Source organism: Scleropages formosus, chromosome 19, assembly GCF_900964775.1.
Source record: "Scleropages formosus chromosome 19, fSclFor1.1, whole genome shotgun sequence".
Classification (NCBI taxonomy): Eukaryota; Metazoa; Chordata; class Actinopteri; order Osteoglossiformes; family Osteoglossidae; genus Scleropages; species Scleropages formosus.
Window position 1 is genome coordinate 23,648,954 of NC_041824.1, and position 26,666 is coordinate 23,675,619.

A 26,666-nucleotide genomic window follows, 5' to 3' on the forward strand; every position below is an offset into this window, starting at 1 on the left:
AGTTTCTTAAACTTTTGAAGTACAGAGACAGCTGGTAGCATAGTGGTTAGAGCTGCTGTGTTTGGTCCCAAAGGTTACAGGATTGAATCTCCCCTGTAGCACCTTTGAGCAAGCTATTTACCCTAAATTACTCCAGTAAAAATGACTGGGCTGTATAAATGGGTAAATAAAAATTGTAAGTCCCTTTGGAAAAAAGAATCAGCTAAATGAATAAATAATGTTTAAGTGTTCTACAATATTCAAATAATCATCAGGTAGTTTTAAATGGTCTAATTCCCTATACTGTTATACCAGGCAGAATGATTCTGTGGATTCCAATGCAACAGAACCCATGATTCATGAGACAAGGAATCATTTTTTGCACTTTCAGTAGTCCAGTTTTGGTCACATTGTGTCCACAGGAGTTTCTGATCTAACAGGGGTGGAACCTGGCAAGGTCTTCTGCTGCTGTAGCCCATCCATCCATCCATCTTCTGTCCCACTTGTCCTAAGAGGATTGTGGTGGCAGCAGGGAGAGCAGAAAGGCCCAGCCACCACTGTCCCCTGCAACTTCCTCCAGCTCAACCTGGGGGATCCCCAGCCGTTCCCAGGCCAACTGTGAGATATAATCCCTCCAGAGGGTCCTGGGCCGACCTCGGGGCCTCGTCCCAGTTGGCCGTGCCTAGCATACCTCCAAAGGGAGGCGTCCAGGGGGCATCCTTATCAGATGCCCATCACCTGCTGCTGTAGCCCAGATGCTTTAAAGTTCAATGACCTGTGTGCTCTGAGATGCCCTTGTGCACAGCACTGTTGGAACTGTACTCCAGTTTGGATGTTAAGTGCAATGGTGACTCTTGCCAACCATGACATGTGTATAGAGTCCCTCCAAAATTTTCTGTTCTCCATGTGTGTCCCTAAATTGGAAAGGGTCACATCCATGGTAGTTTAAACAAATGAAAAGTTCAGAGTTTTATGCACCTACTTGTGCAATGAACATTGGTGCAAAAAGTGGAAAGAAACAAACTAGGTTTCTTAAGAATCACATGTCTGCAACCATGTCTCTCTTTCTCCTGTCCACATTGTTTTTTTCTCTGAGATGTACCTCGCTTTGGAGAAAAGCATCTGCTAAATGAATAAATGTAAATATAAATGAAAAAAGACTTTTTTTAAGTGTTAATAAAGCAAGACTTCATTATCAATGGTCGACAACCAGTTTAGAGTTGCAGTGTCACCAGCTTCCATTGCATTAATATTCCCACAAGCAAACGTCTCCTTCTCTAGCTCCCATACATCCTTTTCAGTCCCCGCGCAACGCTCCTGCGCATGTGCGGTGTGGACGTCACGACGCGCCAAGAGGAATCGGCGCGTTCGCGAGCTTGATGCGCGTGCCTGAGCGCTTCAAGATGTGTAGCTCGCTTTGCTGCGTCAGATAACGAACTATGCTTTTACTAAACTTCAGCTAATATTAGGTATGGTGTATTCTAGTCTGAACCTCATTACCTCTAATGTTATTTTCTGTAAAGTTAATTTTATCTGTTCGTAGAAGTCGGGATTTTTGCTAGCATTAGCTCTGTACTAGGAAGATGCCACAGTTGAACATCCGAGGGATCGTGGTGGACTTTCCCTTCACTCCTTATCCGTGTCAGCAGGATTATATGAGCAAAGTGATTGAATGTCTGCAATACGTAAGTACCGCTTTCAACCTACGACGTTCTTTTTTCCACTAACACACGACACGCTTGCCTCGTTGATTTTCAGTAATCCAGACCAGAGTCGATATGCACTCACTCACTCACTCACTCACTCACTCACTCACTCACTGTCGGTGTTAGTAGACAGTCTTTTATCATTATGTCTTGTTGTTCTGCAAAACGTGCTAAATCTTTTACTCTCCGGACGATCGGCCTGGCTGGTCTGTAACTTTTGCAGGTCTGTGTGTCGTATGAGTGTTTATTCCCTCGAAATTTATTGGTGGAAACGCTCAGATTGACAGGTCTGGGGGGCGTGTCCTTCGAGCACAGCCTCGCGCCGCTTCTAGAGAGAGAGTTCAAGACAGTCCTGTTGTCTTTTGTTGGTTGATTTAATTAAAATTAAATTTAGATTATTGTGCCGGTGTGCATTTTGACATCTGTCAAGAGCAATGCGTAAATATCTTCAAAAAACTTAATGCTGTTGTTTCCCTCCACTTTCCTGTTACAGGAATTATAGAACGTGTAAATCAGTGGCATATTTTTTGTGTTCTCTTTGCAATTGCTGCACAGATTCTCTGAAAACAACTCAATCTGCGAGTACCCCCTTTGAAACTACTTTTAAAACAGAAATTATTGAACTTAATGGATTTGTCTCTCTCAATGTCTTTGTCTCTACCAGAAAGTCAATGGTATTCTGGAGAGTCCTACAGGCACAGGCAAAACTCTGTGTTTGCTGTGTGCTTCTCTGGCCTGGAGGGACTATTTCAAAGACACAATCTCTGCACGGAAGATAGCGGAAAGGATGGGTGGGGCTGAGCTCTTCCCAGACAGGCCCATGTCCTCATGGGGAACCTCAGCCACAGATGGCGACACACCAAGTAAGAGGTGTCTTCTTTGAAAGATCACCATGCCACCTCCTAGCACCATGTATTCTGAACTGACAGGGAGACCAGGGGTCTGTACATTCAGTGTTTCAGTGCTTTCTGTCACACATCAATCTCTTTGGTATACTTCTACTTTCGTAATAATGTTGGTTTCAGGGACAAACAGATGTGGATTTTTTAGGTCCCTGTTGATGCATACATCATATTATACCATATACTCGAGACCTTGAAATTCTAATTCCTGCTACCTTGTGGTGTGTTCATGTTTTTCCAGTAGTTGTGTTTTATGCTTTATAAACTTCTACTGTCTTAAGTTTTGGCTGTGAAAGAAGGGTTGGAAAATACTTCACATAGCACTCTATCACTTTGCAAGTGGTCCCTCCACTTTTTTGTTTTTCTTTATTTCCCAGCATATTACACTGACATTCCAAAGATCATCTATGCCTCCAGAACCCACTCTCAGCTCACCCAGGTTATTAATGAGCTGAAGAACACTACATACAGGTTGGTGTGTTTACGGTACCAGTTTCTGATCTTCTGATGTGTTCGGAGTCTTATGAATTGGATAATTTACATTTACAGACAGGACTTGGGTGCATCTTGTTTTGTCCTGGGCAGTCTTAAATCAGTGTGAACTCTAGGCAACTGTATATATGAGGGCCTTTAGAAATTTCTGTCTTTTACTTGTGCCCTTAGTGTCAAAAAGGGTGTGCTCATATTTGCTGTCATTGAATTTTTTAAAACTTTTTTTCTCACAAAAACTGTAATTTTTTGATACATATGCAGTTATTGAAGCACAGCTTGTTAGTTTGATACAGCCGTTGTCAGAATGCACATATACTGACAGCTACCTATAGAAGTGACATATGAAGCTGAAAATGGGTATATAAAACGTATCAACTGACAAAAGATTAACTTCCAAAGGTTTCGGAAATTCAGGAGGGAAATGTGTCCAAAAGAGGAGATCCTTCTTCAATACTGGGGAGGAAGGATTGACTAAGAGGGACAAGAGGGAGTTCAGTCCACCACATCCGAGCTAAAACTCAGAACTAACAGCTGGAATGGTTTCATGCTGCAGATGACTAGCTTTCAAAAAATGGGCTACACACACCTTGCTACTCTTGCAAGAATTTAGTGGGAAACCCTAATATTACAGTTGAAACAATGAGATACTAGTCAAATTTTAAGTGTTCAAGAAGAATTCCAGTATACGTGGGCCAGAGTCTCCTTGACTGCTGACAGTGTGGCTGTTCCCCTCTTCTCAGGCCCAAAGTGTGTGTCTTGGGTTCCAGAGAACAGCTATGCATCAATCCTGAGGTGATGAGGCAGGAGAGCAACCATGTCAAGGTAATAAGTTGCATACAGTGTTTCACTCAATCATCACCAGCTCATACAGAGAGGGTTTTAGTGCTGTGCTGTCGGTGATGTTTCCTCTGTATGTAGCTCTCAACTTATGACATATGCAATTTAAAATCCCATCAATCTTATTTTGGAGTTCCAGCATTTAACCTCTGATGGTGACTGCTCCACCTGCTGTACGCTAACATCTGCTGGCCGTGCTGCTGCAAGACACCGATATCTGTTATGGCTGGCAATGCATCTATCAGTGATTGCATTTTATTTACAAAAATGTTTTATTGCGCAACTGATTGAATAAAGTAATGGTACACTGTCATAGAAGTATGTCTTTGCACCCATCTGTTTTACTATATGTTTTACAGTAAAAGTATTGTTTTTTTCTGTTTATTTGTTCATTTGTTCTGCTGATTGAACATTCATAAGATGGTGTCAGTGCTGCTTACATGTTGTGAAAAACAATAGGAATGTGGACATTTGTTTAAAAGAATTGTTTGTGGATACTTCAAAAACATAATGCCATACTGTTGCTGCTAGGAGGGCTTAATGTCTGAGTAAATCCTGGCTGATCCTCATTAGTTTTGGATGTTGCAACCCAGTGCTGGTTTCAGGGTATTTGAAAAGCATATATAAGAATATGGGATAATCAGATAATGATTTGATATTACATGCTTTTTCCTAACATTTTTCAGTTATTCAGTTACCACTTTTTCCCCAGTGGTAATTTAATTAGTTAAAATTTCATCAAGTCATTCATGAGCAGGCCTTGATTAGTTGTGAGTTATTTTGTAGGATAAACTTAATTAAATTAAACTAAGGCAGCATTTGCAGGGAGTCTAAATGTAATGTAAAACACAGTACCAAGTTCAAATTGAGTATTAAAGTAGATGGCAAAAGTACAGGGAGATGAAGTAGCTGTGTATTCTAGCCTTATGTGGGAGGTATAGACCTGGCTGGGAAGCTCCTTTGGGGTACAGAATTACTTTGGAAAGCAGCCTCCTCACATCCTTATTGTAATGATTCATGCTGTTAGGTTTGGGAACAGTAAGAAGCAGCCTCAGGGTGAGAAAAGAAGTGCGAGATGGCTTTATGTGTCAGTATGTAATCTCCATTAAACTTCTTCAGATAGCGTAGAGTGTGTGGAAACAATTTCTGTGTGTGAGGATAATAACAGTTCTTTCATAAGGTGACTCATTTTAAAATGCATGGCTTTTTATGTGTTGTATAGATTTAGCCATTAAAATAGTCTAACATTGTGCATTTCTTGAAAGACATGAAATTAAGGGTTTTTTTTTTTTTTTTTTAAGTATAATGGTGAATGGAAGAGTTCTTGCCATGAGGTACTGTATCCAGTTGAACAAGGTACTGTACCTTCAACATGCTGATCTGTTGACCGTGCTTTTCCTGTTTTTAGGTGCACATGTGTCGAGCAAAGATCTCTTCACGTTCCTGTATCTTCTACAACAATGTCGAAGGTAACAGACAGTAAAGCCACTGGCTAACAACTGATTTGCAGTACAGGAGATTAGTGAATTCAGCTGCTAGAGTTAGTCAGTGGTCTCCTTGGTGTTTACAGCTTATGGGAATACACTGCTGACAAGAATACATCATTCATAATTACTAATATCACAAAGTTTACTCTGCTAGTAACCATAAAACTGAATATGTGAGCAATAAATATATATATAGCACAGTCCAGTATCTAATGCAATGATATTGGTGTCCCTCTTTCTTCTGTGTCCCAAAGTAACTTTGGGTGGCACGGTGGCACAGCGAGTAGCGCTGCTGTCTCAGTACCTGAGTGGTGTGAGAGGACGTGGGTTCGATCCCTACTCAGTCTGTGTCAAGTTTGCATGTTCGCCCTGTATCTGCATGGGTTTCCTCCCGGTGCTCCGGTTTCCTCCCCGAGTCCAAAGACGTGCTGTTCAGGTTCCCCTATAGTGTGTGTGTGTGTCTCACTGATGTATGGATGAGTGACCCATTGTAAGTAGTGTACCTAGCAGTGTAAGTCACCTTGGTGAATAAAGTGTGTGGCCTGATAACGCTACATAGAGTTCATTGGAAGTTGCTTTGGAAAAAAGTGTCTGCTAAATAAGTAAATGCAACTTCAAAAGCTTTTTACAGTGTATTTTTAGGAGTCTTGATGCTTGAATGATCTTAGTTTAAAATCAGGGGCCAGTCTTTAAGAAATATTGTAATCGCAGTCTTATTTTGGTGTACGTGAAAGCAGTAGCATCACTGCTCCCCTGTCCCTTGTAGATATGCTCCTATGTGCATGCAGGCCTTGAAGATAAAGAATTTGTTCATGTATTTGTTCATTAAGTTTATTTCACAGGGATGGCTATCAACAAAAATATATATTTTATGTTGTGTGATTGTTGGTGTAGTGCATTTTATCACCAGAAATGGTTTCAGGGTGTGAAAGAATGTGTGATTCACATGTTCTGGGTAGCTGTAAAGCTGATGTGCCAGTGTATGAAGATGTGTAGTGCTTTAGCCTCCATTTCTGGGTGATTGGGTGGGAAGGCCAGGGGAAATTTAGGAGAGGGGGAGTAGCTTACATAAAGCTCTCTTAGCCCATACTGTGGCTGCCGTCATCCCAGGGGACTCAGGAGGTAGCGAACCAAATATCTTCTCCTTTATCCGGTTTTCTAAAGTGTTCAGCTCCTACATTTCTAAAGTGTGTCATATAGTCTCCAGAATGATTGAAAAAGTCTGAATGGTTGCTTTCTTTTTAGAGAAAAGCACTGACAAGGAGCTTGTGAACAGTATACTGGACGTGGAAGACCTTGTCAAAGCAGGAAACAAGAACAGGTCAGTACCATGTGCCTGCCTGTCTGCTGGAGCAGGGAAAGTGAACGTCTAGGAAGTGTCACTTTAAGCAGGGCTTGCAGCCTCCGCCACCCCTTGGCCTTTGAAGAAATCCTGCTCAGGAAATCAGTCTCCAGAGCGCACACCATCCCAGTCTTCAGGCAGTCGTGCCGCCACGGGAGCTGCCAGGCTTTGAGTTATAGCTGAAGGCGTCAAAAGTCCTATCATTTCAGCGAATTTGTCGGGGAATGCCACCCACATCTGCATTAGACGATTCCAAGCTAGATGCGAATCAAGTTTTTATTTATTTCCCCCCAAGGCAGACTATTAAAATTTGAGCAGTTATTAAGGATGAGATTTGGATACTCAGAAATGAGCATATTTTCCCCAGCTCAACTCATCTGTTGTTTTATACTTTATTTTCATAATAGCGAGTTCCTTATTCATATGTGTGCATAAAATAAGTGTGCTGTCCTTATTAATTCAGTGATTCACACACTGTAATGTTACTCCAACTGTCCATTTCTCAGTAGTTTATGATATGCTTCCATCATTAAAAAATATAAAATCAGCATCGGAAGCTAACGTGCACACTTAGTGAAATATTGATTAACTGACAGCTGTTAAATGTATGTATGGGACTGCTAAGAAACTTGACAAATGATATTGTGAAAAGGCACTGAATTTGGAAATCAAGTCAGAATAATGCAAAACGGCTACCATCTTTCCAGTGCTGTATTTTATTTATGCATTAAAACATTTTTGTACTCCTTTGTAGTTTTTGTGAGAATTGTGATTACATGCAAGGAAACCTTTCTTAGAGCACAGTAGTAACTTGAGTCTTTGTTTATAATGCCAAAGAGTGGACAGATGGGTTCATTACAGGATTATTCTGATAGGTCCCTTTCTGAATGTGCAGCACAGTTGTGTGTGTGTGTGTGTGTGTGTGTGTGTGTGTGTGTGTGTGTGTGTGTGTGTGTGTGTGTGTGTGTGTGTGTGTGTGTGTGTGTTGGAAGGGCCAAGTGCTGCTGTTCACACTGACCTGTTTCCTTTCCAGGGTCTGCCCCTACTACCTGTCCCGCAGCCTCAAACAACAAGCTGACATTATTTTCATGCCCTACAATTACCTCCTTGATCCAAAGGTAACCAAAGCATCCTCAGTACTTCCACTAGATTCTCTGTCATGACATAGATTTAGTTTTATTTTTCGAGGTTACCTTACTGTATGCTAGTCGTGCTAACTATGATATTAACACATGAAATACCCTGAAGTTAACTACTCCGTGCAGTAAGTAAGCTGCTGTTGTCCTTGCTCAAACCCCATTTTAAATATAGTATTTTTGGTTATTTCATGCAATTTTTTTTCCGTCGCTGGCAGAGTCGTAGAGCACACAATATTGAACTGAAGGGAACAGTGGTTATTTTTGATGAAGCACATAATGTGGTAAGTACGTCCAACACTGGATTCATTGTTTCTCCATACTACTCCTATTCCACATTTACCCAAAGCTGTTCATCATTTCATTGTTTCCCAGACTTCATTTGATTTATTAGTCAATATTTAGGTATGAAAATGACATCCTGGGACAGTTGCACATGTGAATAATTTACTGATGAAGCTACTTTCAAATCAGCTGTTGGTTTTTACCTTCAAAAGAAAGGTGTTGTGACCTTCTATAGAACAAGAATTCTCAGATCTGTGGCCGTCTGGGCTTAACAGCTAACTGTCACTTCCCTGCAGGCTCCATTTCCACTTCAGGATGCTTGCTCCCCCCCAGATCTGTTTAGTGTACTGCTTCTTCTACAAGGTCCATGGAGTTACTCCAGACATTTGCATCACATTTCTGGTCTTTGGATGTTGTGGGAGGAACATGAATGGGCACATGCACACACCTTTGGTTCTGTGGACTGCTTTTGTCCACCACCCCTTCCTTTTCTCACTGGAAACAAGCAAAACCAGCCTGTGTAAATGAAGGCAGCTGAGGCCAGAGGCTTGTCTCTGCAGGGGTCCCATGAAGTCCCACCTCCAACTCTCTTCTAGCAGCTGTTCCATACACAGCGCTCACCTCCCAAGAGGGGGCATGGGCTTCTTTGCTCCTGGGGGTTTAGATTAGCATCCTTTGTGTTTGTTTCTCCTCCTCCTGAAGAAACTCATCCTTTTACTGCTCCCTATTCAAGGAGATACCAGCTTTTCAGGGAACACCTGTCAGTTGTATTGCCTTTGTTTTTATGAGGGCAGGTTAAAAAAAAAAAAAAATTGCCATCTAAGTTACTGATTTTATGTGTTATTCTAAATATAATATATGTGGTGTTCAATATAAGAATATTGAAACCCAGATCATCCAACTCTGTTGTGATTCTATTAAATGTCACAGACAAGGGATATTTGATGACTAATTGTTTAATCCAGTTGCATTCTTCATACGTAGTTCACATTTGAGTTGCATCATAGTGTTTAATTCTCATATATGATATTTCAAGTGGTATTCTGTATTTTATTCATCTTTTTATGCCAACTTTTTTGTGTCATTTTTGTTACTGCTATGGTAATGATTCTTTCATATAGGAGGTACTGCTTTGTATATTTTTTTATGAGCTGCTTTTTTGAGGTGATTACTTGAAAGATGTTCATCCTCCAGGCCAATCTTACTGCCTGGTACTCCCTGGCACTGCCCTGTAATTGACACCAGGGGACCATTTTGTGGAAATGTGCCAGGGGCAGGCTGCTAGCAGATGCCACCTCAGGTTTGCCCTCACAGAGCCTGGCTGGGGGCCAGTGCTGCCCTGTGGCCTGCATATTGCTGTCACACTCACTGACAAGTGAAGTTCTTAGTAACCTGTCCTGTGATGAATCATTGCATAGGAGAAGATATGTGAGGAGTCAACATCTTTTGACCTGACCCCATATGACCTGGCATCGGCCATTGAGGCAGTGGATAAACTCTTGCTGGAACAAGTCAAGGAAGCAACGAGAGGTGAAGTCAACGAGGACTTCAATTTGGAGTCCTTGAACTCAGGTATGGTACATCTCGCAGAAAGCAGCAGATTTTAAATCTGCTGTGTAAAGATCTGGGATATGTTTCCCATAACCACTGAAGGGCTACAAAAATCATGAGTTCATTGACTTTCTGTTGAACCACAATCTTTATATTGCTGTACTGAGTGGAAAAAGACTCTTCAACAATATTGTTATAAATGACACTCGATATGTGCTTTTTCAGGATTAAAACTGGATGTAACAACACTGGCTAAAATAAAGCGTAAGTTACATGTGCCACATTTCCCTGTTCACTTGTGTCTGTAACTCCTGTAGAAGCTAAGATTGATTTTCTGACAAAATGAAGGCAAACGGTTATTTCTGTCAAGGATAAAATGTTGTTTTAGCTCTTAACTGTCTAGAAAGTATTTTTCTGTAAATTTTGCTGCTATTTTTAAATACATACTGCATGCAGTTTCTCATTTTAGGTATGCCAATTTTTAATCCTACTTTTACTAATAATAAGCCCACGGGTGGGATGGTGGCACAGTAAGGAATGTTGTTGTCTCACAGCACCTCGGTGGTGTGAGGGGACTTGGGTTTGATCCCCACTCAGTCATTGTGGAGTTTACATGTTCTTCCCGTGTTTGCGTGGGTTTCCTCTGGTTTCCTCCTGCAGTCCACAGACAAATGAATTAGACGAAATAGTTGTCTGCTAAATACTGTGCAGTATGAATTGTAAGTTGCTTTTATGAACTGGCATGTGCTAAATGAATAAGTGTGCAGAACTGTGCAAAAGTCTTAGGCACTTAGATGTTTTACAGAAATATTTTAGATGGTTCTTTAATGTCTTCTGCATTAGTGTCAATGAGGAAGAGCATATTTTAGATTTCCAAGCATTCCTTTTGTAAAACATTACAGTATTACAGTAGGGGTTTTGTATGTCTTTTAAAGAAAGTAAGTATATATACACACACACACACACACACACACACAAACACTGTCTGAGACTGCTTGTCCTGAGTGGGGTCGTGGCGAACCGTAACCTAACCCAGCAACACGGGGCACAAGGCTAGAGGGGGAGGGGACACACCCAGGACGGGACGTCAGTTCATCGCAAGGCACCCCAAGCAGATCTTGAACCCCAGACCCGCCAGAAAGCAGGACCCAGCCAAACCCGCCGCAACCCCACTCGGGAAGCGGTTGTTGATAATGGATAGCGACTAAGCTTTGTAGGAAGTTTATTCATTAAGAGCATTATTTTTGGAAGCATTCTCACTTTACAGCTCTCCCCCCCCAACGAAGTGCCTAAAACTTTTGTACAGTACTGTAACTGCAGTAACATCACCATATTTTAATACTGAATGTGTTGTCTATCATGAATTCTCTGTACCAAACAACTTTCATGTCATGTAAGCCAGAGCCTATCTGTATAGCTCACCTCTCTAAGAGAGTACTAGCAGCTTTCCATGCCTCTCTGTGATCATTCCAGAAATATTGCTGGACCTGGAGGCTGCCATTGATTCTTTTGAGCTTCCTTCAGATGACAAGGGGATCACTAAACCAGGCAGGTGAGTGGTGCTCACTGACAGCACGATGGCTGACATGTAAGTGTCCATGCTTTATGGCTGCTTTGTTCTTTAAGTTCAACATGTTGCAATGTGCACCCTGTCATACAGACAGAATAATGCACTGACATTATTTATACTGCATGCAGCAAGCTGCCAAACAGTATACACGATTTCTTTGATACATGGGCCATACATGCAGCAACAAACTGCAGAACATCTCCTGGCTTACTGTCTTACGTACACACCCACGCCAGTGGATTTGACAAACATCGATGACACAGACGTTAAACTCTGGCTACATGAAGCCAGTTTTACAGCTTAAAGCTTGCCCTATGTTGCTAAAGATCTGTTTTTGATTATACGATAAATAAAATAAATAATACATGGGCCTATACGTTGTAATGAATCACGATGAGGAACTTATATGACACAAGTGTGTTAATCGTTTGATCAGACAGCAGGTTTAGTTTTAACTTCCAGCTGCAATTTGACCAGTCATTGTGGTGTAAAATACGGCAAAATTTCCAATGCTGCAAAGTAGTTTATTCTGGCAGGTTGTCCACCTACTGTGACAAGAGGATTAAGATGAATTCTTATTGATTCCTGGGGCTGTGTCCAACGTGACTGTGCATAAGAAATGGGGACGCCTGTGGATCGATGTTGTTGGTGTTGATGGATCAAGCCCTTTTCCAGCCGCACTCTTCCCCCTTCAGCTGTGATTTACTGCTGACCCTTCATATGGACCCTCGATTGCACTACTCCACAAAAACGCTGTGCATGTCTGCTGCATGCTTAACTAGAGTAGTCCTTACCCTTTTCACAGCCATGTCACAACTTGTGAAGTTACTACAATTTCCTACCTGTTTTGTTTTTTTTTTTAATAAACACTGTTCATTTATTGCCTGCAGCTTCATATATGAGCTTTTTCAGAAGGCTCATCTGACTTTCGACACTAAGGCAGGCATCTTGGAAGCGCTGGACCAGATTGTGGGTTATCTGGCTGGAAGTGAGTGGCCCCTCTGCAGGATGTTTTTTCATGTTGTGTGTATCCATCCCCTGTGGCCTCAACACCAACCCCCACAGATTTCATCTATGCCCTTGAACCACTGCTCAGCAAAAATAATTTTTTCATGCTGTCTGTCACTTGACATGTTATGAATGATTATTTTCAATGGAATTTTGCAACACCGTGACTCATTTTCACTGTTAATTTGTATCTAATGAAGAGTGCTTTTGACTCTAAACAAAGATCTTACATATACATGTCTGTCCTCAATATGTATGGTGATGACAGTTGGGACATTAGCGGAGACTAATGCCATTCAGCATAATTTGTGATTGGTGGGTAGCGCTCCTCTGGCTGGCCGGAAGCTATGACATTACTTTGTTATTGGTGGACAAGAGACAGATTCCCATCTAGGTGTGAATTTCCCTCTGCGTATCGGTGGATATGCTGATGGACATTAGTTCAGGACCCTTTCTTTCTGTGCTCAGATGATATACTGCTGTCTTTCTTTGCAGAACCTGGGATTTTCCTCAACACTTCTGGATTACAAAAGTTATCTGATATTATACAGGTAGGAAACAGAGTTCACAAGTGCAGCTCACTCTTTTAAAAGAAAATAAAACGCTTATCCTACTGTATGGCCCCTTTGGTCCGAACCCTATCCTGCAAGCATGGGACACTAGGCAAGGCAGGAAATAGAAAAAACCTACAGAAAATGGTGATTGCCTTTTTGTTCCCCTGATAAAAGTCTGTATGTGTATCATCCAATGTAGTTTTTCTGTGCTATTTTGCACAGTTTAGTTTTGGGAAAACAGACTCAGCGGGTTTGGCTGAGGCCTGCCCTGTGGTGGGTCTGGGGTTCGAGCCCTGCTTGGGGTGCCTTGCGGAACTGGCATCCCGTCTAGGGTCTGTCCCATCCCCCTCCAGCTTTGCATCATGTGTTGCCAGGTTATGCTCTGGCTCGCCACAACCCCGCTTGGAACAAGCAGTTGTACACATTGCAGTGTGTGTGTGTGTGTGTGTGTGTGTGTGTGTGTGTGTGTGAGAGAGAGAGAGAGAGAAACTCATTTTTGTCTGATGCTCGTTTCTGAAGCTGGTGTTCTGCGTTGATCCACCAGAGGGCAGTGCGGGGCTGTATGTGGAAACCCATACTAAGCAGTTCAAGGTTTGTGTTAACAGCAGAAGCTAAAGTCTCTCAGGGGCTGTACAAAACATCTTATCTGTTGTCTGTCAGACATCTAGTTGCTGCTTTGCTCAAAATACTGTTCAAAACTTTTTCCTGTTTTGTAACTCAACTCTAATAACGGAAATGACATTTTAGATTTAACACTGTGAAACTCCCTTTGCAAACAGGTTCATATCCATAAAGACTACAGCCAGCATAAAAAAAAACAAAAGGCTGATGTTTGGGCATCATCCTCCACCAAAAAACAAGGTACAGGGGAACATTTTTTTCTCTTTCTGGCTTCCCTGTGTTTTATAATGTTTGACTTTTCGTGTGGAGCAGTGCAGTCTGTAAAGTAAGACACAGGTAGTCTGTGCAGGTGCCGAAAACTCATGACATGTGAGGGACATGTAGAACCCCCTCTAGCATTGTCTCAAATGAATCAAGTGAGTGGAAGTCACAAGGAGTCGCATCATGTCGCCAAACAGAAGGGCTGAAAGTAATTAGAAAAAAACTCCAGAGGAGGAAGAACAAAGTATGAAAGGTGGTTTTTATTCTCTAGCCCTTTGTAATGCAGTAGTCTCATTTAATTTTGCTGGTGAATGAATGCATAAAATTATGTGGAAGAAGTACAGGAATAAGGATTTCCTCTGAAGGAGGAAGTGATTCATAATATTTAAAGAAACTTTAGCACTGTCTGTGTAAGGCAGACATTTTTTGTAGTTTCTTCTTAACTAGAAAAGCAGATTCAGTGCTCACCTAGAGTGGTTTTACTGTGTCACACAGTGTGACTTCCTTCTTACTGGCTTTTTCCCCACAGGAAACATCTTGAGCTACTGGTGCTTCTCACCAGGCTTCAGCATGCAGGAGCTTGTGCGCCAGGGTGTGCGAAGCATCATACTGACCAGTGGCACCCTCTCACCCTTGGGCTCCTTCACCGCTGAGATGCAGATGTTAGTCAGCTTGTTGTTCTCCAGCAAGGTCTTTTGTTGTCATGCTCACAGTATAGCTCTGCCATAAACACACACTAAGGAATTCCAGGCATATTGGTGTTTCCTATGCAAACCAAACATTTAGAAAGTCCCCTTCTGAAGTTGTCATACCTTGTGAACTTGTCCTGAGTAGCTTAAATGAATTTTCAGGAGTATAAATTGGTAAAACTAAAGTTTGGGTTAAAAGTGCTATCTGAGAAATTCGCAGTGCCATGTTGTGCATATGACACAATGGGAATATTTCCACAATGCGTTTATGTAGACAAAACATAGTAATATCTGCTATGCAGAGACTTCACTTGGTTTTGTTTGTTGACTGTGGTACAGGACTTGTATTACAACCGAGATCCTCACAATCAAAGGCTCAAAGTCCACCTTCTTCTTTGTTATATTTTGGAACACTAACATGGAGTCACTGAGAGCGATTAAATCTTTGTTGCTCGGAGGCAACGTAGAAATTTGGAAAATAATATGACACAAAATAGTTTAGTTGTTGATAGTGTATGTGTCATGTGCAGAGGGTGTGATACAAGGAGTAATGTTGCTTTTCAGTGCAAACAGGAAAACAAATATCCACAAGTCAGTGCCAAAGAGGTTCTTTTATTTTCAGTATTTCTAATGTTCTGTTTCATCTATGGTTGCTGTTTACACAGAAATGGGATGTAAAAGGTTGATATTAAGCAAGGTGGCAGTTCTGTTTTTTTTTTTTTTTTTTTCCCCCTCTGTAGAATTGAAATTAATTGTAATCTGAAAAAGAAAATTAATTTTAGTAATATGTACACCGGCCCTCGTTATAATTGAGTTAATCACTTCTGTGAAATCACCCCATGAGGAGAATTCCCATTGTGTCAGGATCATTGTTTCTTTCTGGGGGGGGAATTGGTTCAGGGACAAAAAGTAATTTTTCTAACTTTTAATGTTATTTTTCCTTTTGCTACTGTTGCAGCCTTTTCCAAGTGTTATGCATTTTTTTTTTTACTTTTTCAAGAGAAATTATTACATTTGGCTCACAGATGTTAGTTTTTTTTTTTTTTTTTTTTTATAATTATTTTTTTTAATTAAGTTCACAGGATTGCTGCCAATGTCATACTCTGCAAATCACATGGACTTCATACTTTTACTGAGGCTCTGTATCACTAATAATAAAAAAATTTTATGCTAGATGATCTTAATTTCATAGCTAAATAAAGACTTATGCCTATTGTCATTCCTTCTATGCTAATGAGGAGGTTAATACACTGGATTTGGCCAGAAAATAGCCAGATTGACACCACTGAGGGACACGCATTGTGGGGTATCTGTCCCAAAACATCTGATACAAGTGGTGATGCAATGAGACAGAAATATCCATTATAGAAGCAAAATAATCAAACAGGCAAAGATGTACGGAATAAGAAAAACTAATTGTATAAAAAAAGTTATGTATTTTCATAATATTTTTTTTTTATTGTCCTGAAACCTGTTATGTAAGGGATGAGTGTATTTTATATTTTGTATGGCATTTTAATTTAAGGTTCCTTCTGCTTATGCTATTTATCTGTTGTGGTGTCACTTTCATTTTTATGATGTAGTACTTTTAGTCACCTTGCAGGTTTACTCATGTTGTACCTGATGTTTTACTGGATGTCTTCAGGCTGAATGCATTGCTCAAGCGTACTGCAGCAGAGCCTTTCCTGACGCCAGTGGCTTTTCCTGTAACCGCTGCTAACTACTATGCATCTTGTACTTCCACTCACTATCAGCCCATTTCCTGTGAGTCTTGAGAATCCACATGTGATTCAACGAGACCAGATCTTTGTGAGTGTCATTGACAAAGGACCTGACAACATTCAGCTGAGTTCTGCATTTGAGAGGCGGTGAGTATGCTTGCACTGATACACTGTCCCAAGACCAATCCCTAGTATTGCTCAGTAGTCACGTTTATAAGTTGTTGTGAAATCATAACTTGCTGAGGTGTTTTCAGACACGTTCTGATCCTTTCCAGTTCTACAGACGTCAGTCTTCAGTATTGGGAGAAACTGACTGTCAGTTTATTTTTTTTTTTTTCCACTGCTTCATATGCAACAATTAAACGAAAATAACTTTTGGCATGAAAGACAAGTTCCACATGATCTAAAGCAAGTTGAGCATACCAAACTGGAAATGTCACCAAAAATTAAAAGCATTTTTCAAAGCCCCCCCCCATCTTGACCCTCAGGACCTTTTCCCAGCCTGAGGTTTCTTTAGTGTTCTGTAAAATGTAGACAAGAATCCAGTGGCATTACAGTAATAGGTTTTTTATTATTATTATTTGATTGTTTAGGTTTTTACCTGAAAATATGGCTTCTCTTGGCAACACTGTGGGTAAGACATGATGCATTTTGAATTTCTGATGGTCAGAGTAATTTGCTAGGAGGTAATTTTCACACAGTACATTCTGGACCACGTTACTGAATAGACACATTCCTGGATTGCTATGAATTTTTATTTATTTTTAAATAGTCTGCATTGTGAAAGTATATGAATAACTGTTTTTCTTCTTCTCCGCAAAAAGTAAATCTAGGACGGGTGATTCCACATGGTTTGCTGGTGTTCTTCCCCTCATACCCAGTCATGGAAAAGACCCTTGAATTCTGGAAGGTAAATGATTACCTTTCACATGGAGTCACAGAACAGTGATGCCTTTTACCATATCAAGCTTTAGATTGATGTGACTTCTTCACCTTGATCTCTACAGGCCAACGGGCATGCAGACCGCATTGAGAACATGAAGCCCATGTTTGTGGAGCCAAAGGGCAAGGGGTCATTTACAGAGGTCACAACTTTTCATGGACTTCATGTTCTGTGTCATCTGTCTGTGTTACATCGGTGGTTAAAATGCAACAGATAACTTATGTGGATCACTGTGACCAAAAATAACTTGAATGAAATCTAATTTTTAATACTTTTCAGCGGACACCGTGTGTTATATATATTATAAACTCTTTTTCTTTCTTTGCTCTCCTGAATAGATGATTGAAGGCTATTATGGGAAAGTGAATGATCCTAAATCAAAAGGAGGTAGCTTCTTTGCTGTGTGCAGGGGAAAGGTAAGTCTCTCTGTCAGTGCAGTGTTCTAATGCTCATGGGGGAAACCTGTCACTTAGCATTGCTTGCCTTATTGGTCCATCTGTGCCTCAGCAAGGTAGGCAAAGTGTGAAAAGCTGAATACTCACAGACCTTTGTGGCAGTCTCATACTATCCAACGGTGAAACCATACAAACCACATGTCTCAGAAACTCAGATTGTTTGAACAGTGTTTATTGATGCATTTTGCTCTTAGGCTAGTGAAGGACTGGACTTTGCAGACACCTTTGGTCGTGGGGTGATCATCACTGGCCTTCCTTTTCCTCCGAGAATGGACCCAAGAATAATTCTAAAGATGGAGTACCTCAATGAAATGTGTAGGAAAGCCAATAAAGGCATCAAGGTAAAGGGCAGGTATTGTTGTATCTTTCAGCCTTCAAGACCAGATTCTTGTGTTTCACTGTCTTGTGGCCAGGAATGAAATTCTTGGTATACATAACTGTCCAAGAGTTATGCTTCAGACTCCTGATAATCGTGTGTGTACGTGTGTAGTATTTGTCAGGACAGGAATGGTACCGACAACAGGCCTCCCGAGCTGTGAACCAGGCCATAGGCAGAGTCATCCGCCACAGGGAAGATTATGGCGCCATTTTTCTGTGTGATTATAGGTCAGTAGTCCATTGAGCAAATTGTGTGACACTGTGATTCATCGTTATGTTTAAAAATTGCACCATTATGATAACTGAAAATCAGTTTCAACTTCTATCCTGGACTGCATCCAAGCGGAAATGTGGGTTTACATAACCATGATACTTTGAGCTGCTAACCAGTAACAGACTCCCTCTCTAATGTGTCTTCAAGGTTCAAAAACAGTGACGCTCGCTCTCAGCTGCCATCATGGGTGAGACCGTACGTCCGCTTCAATGACAGCTTTGGGAACATTATCCGTGATGTAGCACAGTTCTTCAGAGTCGCTCAGAAGCTTGTAAGTGGTTTGAGAAAGAAAGGCCTAAAAAGAGGAAGGGATGATTTCTCTTGCCTGGAACAGTAAATGCTAACAGAAATAGAAGGTTGGTGTATCTGAAAAGTCAGTGGGAAATAAGGATCTTGAAATAGTAGTACTTTATTCAGCTATTTTATTCGTAGACAAACCAGGCCTTATTTGACTGTGCCCATTTCTTATTTAATTCTTTGTTATAGCCAGATAATAGGCAATAACATGTATACTTAAGGTGACAAAACAGGAATTTAAATAGGCAGGGAGATGACTTGCAGTGTGTTTGTCTGAATCTTATTTGCTGTGGCACTCCTAAGCAAAGTATTTACCCTGAATAGTTTCAGTGTAACAATCATTTGTGCTGTACAAATGGATCAGATACTCAGTTTCCGTCTGTCTCTTTAAAATGCTTTAGGATAATTAAGTTGACATATAACCAGTAGTTGATGGATGAGAACGCCCCCGGTGATACTCAGATTTCTAGAAGAAATGCTATGTGTGTTAAGTGTTGTGTTCAACAGAGAACAGTGTGCTTTAACCCAGTATGTTTACACGGAGAACTGGTCTAGTGTAAGAGTGGAGGTCAGTGTGTTGAAGCTCAGTGTGTATTAAACATGCAGAGGCCCCCTCCGGTGAAGAAGGTCCCAGCAGCCCAGTGTGGAGCCCTCTGTTCCTCAGATGGCAAAGTGCTGGCCAACCTCTCCTCCCCAGCACTGCTGACCTCCAGCATGCCCAAGGCCAAGCTCCTGGACTTTCACATGCCCAGCCTCAAGAGGAGACGGCGTGAGTGTGAACGGGCGCTTCCTTGCCCATCCCTAGCGGGTTTCCTGTGCTCAAGTGTATTGTTTTGAATAAACTAAGTATGGCAGTGATCACTGACTTTTGTCTGAATGACTGTGAAAATAAACAGTTTAAGATTCCTATTGTGTAAATGCAGTAAGCATTATAAGGACTTACTGTTTTGCTTAATCACTTTAATAGAAGACTGCTTACTGTAAGTCTCTCAGAGGCAGGAAATGTATAAGTGGCATGACATCAAGTTTCCAGGAAACAACAGCAGGCTACAGGTTAGCCTTGGACATGAACTCTAACTTTCATATGTGTATGAAGCAGCTGATAGCGTAGTGGTGACATTGCTGCCTTTGGATCTGAAGGTTTTGTGTTGTCCAGCAGCAGATGAACCTGCGCCAGCGAGTGGCATGGCAGGGGTTTGCCTCCAGTATGAGCTACAGATGGAGTCTGGCAGGAGGAAGCCCATGGGTCTCCTTGATGCTCTTGAGAGTAGCGATAGCAGGATCATGGAAGAAGAGGAGCACTTGGTGGGGGAAGAGCAGGTGAGAGGAAGGGGTGTCTGTCACTGGCAGTTTTTGCCCGATCCCTAAAATTCCTGCTTTGTCTGTGCCCTGCAGAACAGCTCAAAGCTCCTTTGCTGACTGAAACCACTTGTTCCTTGTAGCTGCTCTTGAATGAATGAACTAAATGCAGCTTTCAAATGATGATTATATAACAAACACTGTGTTTCATTTTGACACAAGCCTGAAAAAGAGGTCCTTAGTCTTGAATTTTTTTTTCATCATAATTAACTCTTCTTGGCATTAACACCGTTCAGTTTTAATTTTAACTGCTGGAAACAGGTGATCTGTCATGTCAGCAGAAACAATTCTGGTAATTTATCCAGTTCCACATTGCATTCTGAAAAATGAGCTTATTTACTCAGTAATAAATCATTTTCTTACTCATAATTTGGGGATCCCTAGTACTTTTTTAACTTCCCTCATTTCATTCTGATAAAATCTGTATATCAGCTTGCAGTGAAAGTGGAAGTAGATGCTAGCAGGAAGTTGACATACCGGGATTTTTTAAGTACGTGCTATAAAGTGCAGTTCCCAAAAAGAGCTTATTGATTTTTGCAGCAGATATTCATACAATGTATTATTATTATTTTTATTTTTTATAGTGCACTCTTCTCACGCAGTGACACAGAGTGCTTTAACAGAGACATAAGGCAAGAAAAACAGATATAAACAAAGAAGACGGTCATCTAATGGTTACCATAATGAAGAACTTATTATAGAGCTATAAGTATACCTACTGGCCACCGGGGAAAGGAACAAAAACTCCCAACTAAAAGTTGAGGGAGAAAAAAACCTCTGGGGGGTCTACGGGCCAGTGGTAGCCCACCCCTCCTGGGCATTCTAGAAAATAACAATTTGTAAGCCAGTGTTTAACAAGTAATTATAATGTTGGTGAATGGCATCTTGGATCCCTGACTTGGCATGGAACATCAATGTATGTCTATTCAGCAAAGTTAATGTTTCAATCATGCCCACATTTTTTAAAGTAAATGCTAAATAGAGCACTTCCCAGCAAGAGGTCACTGACTAGTCCAGCAGAATTTCAGCCAGGATATTTTTGTATAAAGCAGTATAAATGTTTCAGCCAAACCCACATTTATCATATTAATTTCCTAAACATTTGTGAACATAATGTTTGTATACAGTGGCGGGCGCGGTGGCGCAGTGGGTTGGACCACAGTCCTGCTCTCCGGTGGGTCTGGGGTTTGAGTCCCGCTTGGGGTGCCTTGCGATGGACTGGCGTCCCGTCCTGGGTGTGTCCCCTCCCCCTCCGGCCCTACGCCCTGTGTTACCGGGTAGGCTCCGGTTCCCCGCAACCCCGTATGGGACAAGCGGTTCTGAAAATGTGTGTGTGTGTGTGTGTGTGTGTGTGTTTGTACACATATGTCAATAAAAGATTGTGAAGACAAACAAAAGAGAGTTTGTTAGTATTGTATTCTGAAAGAAGCAATCTGGCAGTGTAGGAACAGAGGAAAGAGTCCCAGGTGGAAGAAATTACCAGCAGCTGCCCACCCCTTCTGGTATTCTAGTGTGTCAGGTTGGCCCTGTGTGGGGTGCATCTCTCATGTATTTAACACACGCTTTTATGCAGAGTGACTTGCGGATCACTGTGCAAACACAAGAGTAATTACAGGTTTTCCTCCTCCTCTTCTACATTTCATTCAAAAGAACACACACATTTAGGGTTGTGAAGCTCCTATACCAAGAGTGCCTAATAACATGATTTCCTCTTTTAAGTAATGAAGGGAGGGTTTTTGATCAAACATCTGAACATACATGGACAGAATTTCAGTCGGGCCAAACTCTTTGAGATCACTGTTTTCATTCAGTCCAGTCAAGTTGTCTGGGGGAAAGTCTGTCAACTGTGCAATTGTGTACAACAAATAGTCAAGCTGTGGCCATTAACTGATCCTCCTTTTGGGCCAGAGTTCTTCAGTTGTTTAGTGGGCTCTTTTTAATGGGAACTGGATGGCATTAATTTAATTTGATGTTGTTCTGCAGCATTCATTTACACTTTCCCCCCTGCCCCCCCCCCCCCCCCCCATTTAGGCAAGTCGGTTATCCACACTTTCTCTCCAGCATGACAAACGCATGGATGATGAGCTCAGAGGAAAGAAACGTAGACTCAAACTGATTCAGGAGCAGGTAGGAACAGGTTTTTCAAAACCATGTAATGCAAGAATGTTTGTCACCTTCATTGTGCCTCAGCTCTTAAAAGTTTAGCAGCCGGTCTGGTGGCTTATGCTCCATATTTTTCCGTCACTGAGCAAACAATCAAAAGGTATCACCGCTGTTGACTGTCAAGCCCAGGCTGATCACATTATGCTATAAGTTCACTTCATGAACTTTATATCAGTATCGCAGTGCTGTCTACTTTACTTGTAGTTAAAAGTTTTAACTTAAATTACTGCACTAATTTTTATTATTATGTTTTCTTTTTTCATTAAAGAACATTTTAGAAAGAGTTGGTTTCAGCAAACACCTGCTTAAGGACTGTTGGGGACATACCTTAGATGTTTTTTTTATAAAAAAAAACACACACAAACATCAGATCTAATGCAGTTGTTAACCAGCCAAAACAGGGTCTAGATACGGAAGCGCTGCTTTCTGACAGTGATACATACTCTGCAAAAGGCCCCCAAATGACCAGATTGCTTTCCTGGAAAACCCACAATAACTCAGAGGCATACATTTCTTCAGTTGACCATTTCTTCCTCTTGAAAGCTTCTGGAAACCAAGCCAGATAAGGCAGGAAGCTGCATCTTCCCGGTTCCCGCGTGTTTTGAGCCGTGAACACATCTCCTGTCTTTTGTGTACTTCTGTGTTATCTTTTTTACTTCCTGTTTCTATTTTGGTACGGCTTGTCTGTCACATGCTGTTCAGTCAGTGAGATAAATTATTAACTCATTGTTATGATGTTTGTGCATTCTGCTTATTCACAGTCATGCAAATGACTATGCCTTTTTTTCCTCACCTTGTTTCCACTCTGGTTCAGATGACATGACTATTGAAACACATAAATCTGTATTATTGCCCTCGTTGTGGAACATTTGTGCCCTTTGTACTCATGTGCTTTTCCCCGTCTCATTTTTCAGACTAATTATGGGTGACGTTAAACCCTTTATATTTGGATGGCTTATTTGATGATGTCAACATAAGAAGCGTGACATTAAAATTGGGATAGGTCATCCCAGTTGTCCTTTGTCTGTTTTGCTAAAATGTCTGTTTTTCTTTTAAGAAGCCCCTTCCTTTGAGCATTCCAGAAGAGACGAAGGCTGAGAAAGCAAAGGCTTTCTTGCAGGTGCTAAAGGAATCCCTGAGTCAAGTGCATTTGCAACGTATCATGCTGGCTCTGCAAAAGTACAAAAAAGCAGATAGTTTGCAGGAACTACTTGATGAGGTTGTGGACCTCTTTGCAAAAGACAGCAATACATACACCCTGTTGCGAGGTAAGAATGAATTTGTAGAGTTCCTCTTCCTTGTGACCAGTTAACGTTACACTGAAGTAACTAATGGTTACCAAATCTTACCAGTTTATTTTAAGTGCACCTTTTCCATTCTCGCTCTGTAAATCGTATAAATAAATGCTGTTTTCTTTGTGTGGTCAGAATTCTATCAGTTTATCCGTCCTCACCACAAGAAGAAGTTTGATGAGGCCTGCCAGGAGCTGACAGGGTTGGGATGTGGCTATAAACCTGAGCACTCCCTGTCCAAGGAGGAGAGAGAAAAGTTAATGCATCACACAGGTCTCTTCTCTTTGCAGTAATGTACACTGAGATTGGTTGACATCCCAGATCTCAAAAAGCTCTCTTATTTACATAGTTGTACTTTTGAAAACGATTCTAGCATAAAGACACAGTTAAAGGTCAGTGTAGTATAGTCGCCAGATTTTTGTGCTGAAATGCTTATTGTTATGTGACATATCTACATCGTGTCACATTTTCCTAAAGACGCTGGTTTAAAAAGTTTCTTCACAAGGACCTTTTTGATGTTTTGAAGGCAACCCTGGACAATCTGCACATTCAAATTCCTCTGCTGATTTAAGGTCAGAATGTAAGCAGCTGAATTCCAGTGACCAGCTCAACAAAGGAGGTTCTCATCTCAGCGTACAAGGTTTGAGTAAAGGTCAGTAGTTGGATGCCATCAGGATTTGAAGAAAAATGCTTTAAAACTTAAACCTGGCAACATGGGAGACAACTATTTTTGAAATCGTTCCAGTGGGGAAGGATTTTTTTTAATATGAACTAAATTGAAAACCAGATATCATTTTGTAAAAAACATTATTCCCACATTTATTGTACCTCATAGGCATAGGCATTGAGATCCATGTTTAACTTTTTGTTTCTACACACCTCTGTTTAACTTTCATTGTGGTTATTTTCTAGTGAATGCACCTCTTGAGAATGAAACTGCCAGACAAGCTTTACATGGGTCTTCCCAGAAGAGTATACTGTATGCTACATTTATTTCTGACATAAAGAGGGCTATTGGAGTTGAAAAGTCCCATCAGTTCTTTTCAGCAGTGGAGGATTACAAAAAAACGGACAATTATGATAACATGATCTCAAAAGTAGTCAGTCTGTTGACTGAAAAAGCTGAAGACTTTTCTGTCCTTAAAAGTAAGTACAAAAATTTAGCAGTACAAACACCCCTCTACTTACATAAATTTGACTTGCCTAAATCCGGATTAACGTAAAAAAATTCCCAGCATACACGTTATTTACGGATAACGCTTACGCAAAACGTCTGAAATACGTTAAGCGCATGTCGACGTAGCCAGACGAGGCAGGAATCTGCATCTTCCCGGTTCCTGCGTGTTTTGAGCCGTGAACGCATCTCCCCTCCTTAGTATACTTTTCTTGCACATTTTCTACCCTTTTTATTATTTACAATGGCTGGTGGTAAACGTGCATTTGAAGGAAAACGAGAACTGTCTCGCAAACATACAGCTATCAATTTGGAGATGAAATTGGAAATAATAAGGAAGTTAAGCTGGGGTAGGGTAGGCTAGCCTGTGTTGAATGGTGGAGGAGGAGGGGAAATCTGACCTACGTAACTTTTGACTTGTGTAAGGGGTTGAAGAGCAAACTGCTTGCGTAAGTCGAGGGGTGTGTACATTTGCTTATTACAAGATTCGTACATCATTTCAGTGATACAGCTATGACTAGCAAAGTTTATTAAATCTTAGATATGACTTGCATGAGGTTTCGCAAAACTGAGTGATTCATGAATTTCTGGGTTTTTCTTGATAAATGGTAAAGTTAAATGAAGTGGACTAACTGATGTTTCCTTCTAAGTTAGCAATTTTCTTTCCAATAAAATCCTATTACTTCTGGTGGCCTCTCTCTGGCAGCATTCGGCATGTTTGTTCGTCCTCATCATAAGCAACGGTTCCTGGAGATGTTCAGCAGTCTGACTGGAACAGCTGTCACGCCTGAAGAGAAGCTGCAAGTGAATGGCAGCATGGACTTAGAAGGTGAAGGGAAACAGAAAGGTGCTATGATACAATTTAAATGGTAGTAACAGTTTCATGAATTTTCATCAAATATCTGACTTTTCTCTACAGTTTCCGGTTTGACGCCAGTGAGAACACAAAGCAAGATCTCCTCATACTTCACCTGCAGTGACAGGAAGTAGCTATAAGGTTGCTGCATAAAAAAGTTTTGCTTTTGGATGAATAACTTTGAGGTTTAAGTGGCAAGTTGTCTTCTGGAATCTCCAATTTTGATGCTGGGGACACTCTCAGTCCATGCTGACTATCTGACTGCTGAACTGGTCTGATGATTATTTCAAATGGAATATGTCCTATAGTTGTCAGTATCTGTCTCTCTCACACACACACACACGCACACGCACACACACACACACACAGTGCCATCTGTGTACGAGCCCCTTTTTGTCTGTGAGATGTGCAGGTTACACTGGACTGATGTATGGGGCATGACTAAATAAAGTACCTCAGGTGTTGATCAATAACTTAATGACAGCTGAACCATCTAAACACAAGCAGTCTCAAGGTCCCAAGCTGTGATTGCTGTCTTTTTTAATTTCCCTTTTGTACCCTGTTTTAAGAAATCTAATTGTCAAAATAAACTTAACTCTGTCATTGTATGTAATGATTCAGCTTATAAAATATATAACCATATGCATATACAGATGTATTGCTTAACGATGGGGATGTGTTCTGAGAAATGTGTTGTTAGGTGATTTTGTCATGCGAACACCCATAGAGTGTACTTATACAAACCTAGATGGTATGTATGGGGACAACTGGTAGCGTAATGGTTAGCAATACTGCCTTTGGATCCAAAGGTTGTAGATTCAGTCCCCACCTCTGGCTTAGGTATTACTGGGCAAGGTATTACCCTAAATTGCTCCAGTAAAATTACTGAGCTGTCTAAATAAGTAAATGTAAGTACCTTAACATTGTAAGTTGCGTTGGAGAAAAGCGTCAGCTAAATGAATAAAGGTAAATGTATAGCATTGATGCAGTCAATAGACACGGTAAACATGAGATTTGGTGCTGCTGCCAACATGACACAGCATACTGTTATACAGTAAACTTTTCTTATAAGTAGAGTACCCGCCAAAATAACAACTGGCAGCTCAGTAGGTTTGTTTACAGCAGCACCACCACGAACACGTAACACGTGCTATAACGTTACAACGTCACTAATCAAGAATTTTTCAGATCCATTATAATCTTATGGGACCACCGTCATATACAGGCGGTCAGTCGTTAAGCGGTGCATGACTGTATAGCCTTTATGCAACATACTGTATAACCATATGCATATAACAATATGCATTTACTAGTGTGTGACTACCCTGCGAAGG

At 41.0% G+C, this 26,666-nt stretch overlaps 1 protein-coding gene across 3 annotated transcripts; it reads left to right on the plus strand.

Annotated features, from left to right (window-relative positions):
* The first annotated feature begins 1,345 nt into the window (after nucleotides 1-1,345).
* On the plus strand, nucleotides 1,346-26,058 carry rtel1 (regulator of telomere elongation helicase 1). 3 transcript variants are annotated; one of them, XM_018749084.2, is made up of 33 exons: nucleotides 1,346-1,664; nucleotides 2,350-2,548; nucleotides 2,965-3,058; nucleotides 3,820-3,901; nucleotides 5,325-5,385; nucleotides 6,649-6,724; nucleotides 7,779-7,863; nucleotides 8,100-8,165; nucleotides 9,585-9,738; nucleotides 9,943-9,981; nucleotides 11,191-11,269; nucleotides 12,178-12,275; nucleotides 12,791-12,846; nucleotides 13,369-13,440; nucleotides 13,629-13,710; nucleotides 14,261-14,393; nucleotides 16,175-16,288; nucleotides 16,735-16,775; nucleotides 16,966-17,051; nucleotides 17,149-17,226; nucleotides 17,423-17,500; nucleotides 17,734-17,880; nucleotides 18,030-18,145; nucleotides 18,339-18,462; nucleotides 19,095-19,257; nucleotides 19,648-19,808; nucleotides 21,879-21,974; nucleotides 23,068-23,278; nucleotides 23,438-23,575; nucleotides 23,829-23,954; nucleotides 24,215-24,448; nucleotides 25,183-25,305; nucleotides 25,396-26,058. In XM_018749084.2, the coding sequence occupies exons 1-33, from the start codon at nucleotides 1,563-1,565 to the stop codon at nucleotides 25,464-25,466; spliced, it is 3,585 nt and encodes a 1,194-aa protein (XP_018604600.2). In that variant the 5' UTR covers nucleotides 1,346-1,562; the 3' UTR covers nucleotides 25,467-26,058. The 3 variants fall into 3 exon arrangements, with proteins under 3 accessions (XP_018604600.2, XP_018604602.2, XP_018604601.2); XM_018749086.2 differs by lacking the exon at nucleotides 13,369-13,440; XM_018749085.2 differs by lacking the exon at nucleotides 8,100-8,165.
* The last annotated feature ends 608 nt before the right edge of the window (nucleotides 26,059-26,666 follow it).

What these genes read in the sequence shown, in the direction of transcription:
- rtel1 (XM_018749084.2), top strand. Translation starts at nt 1,563, where the DNA reads ATGCCACAGTTGAACATCCGAGGGATCGTGGTGGACTTTCCCTTCACT. An exon ending in AGGAGAGCAACCATGTCAAG is followed by an intron (nt 3,902 to 5,324) that starts GTAATAAGTTGC and finishes TCCTGTTTTTAG; the next exon opens with GTGCACATGTGTCGAGCAAA. An exon ending in TTGATGAAGCACATAATGTG is followed by an intron (nt 8,166 to 9,584) that starts GTAAGTACGTCC and finishes ATCATTGCATAG; the next exon opens with GAGAAGATATGTGAGGAGTC.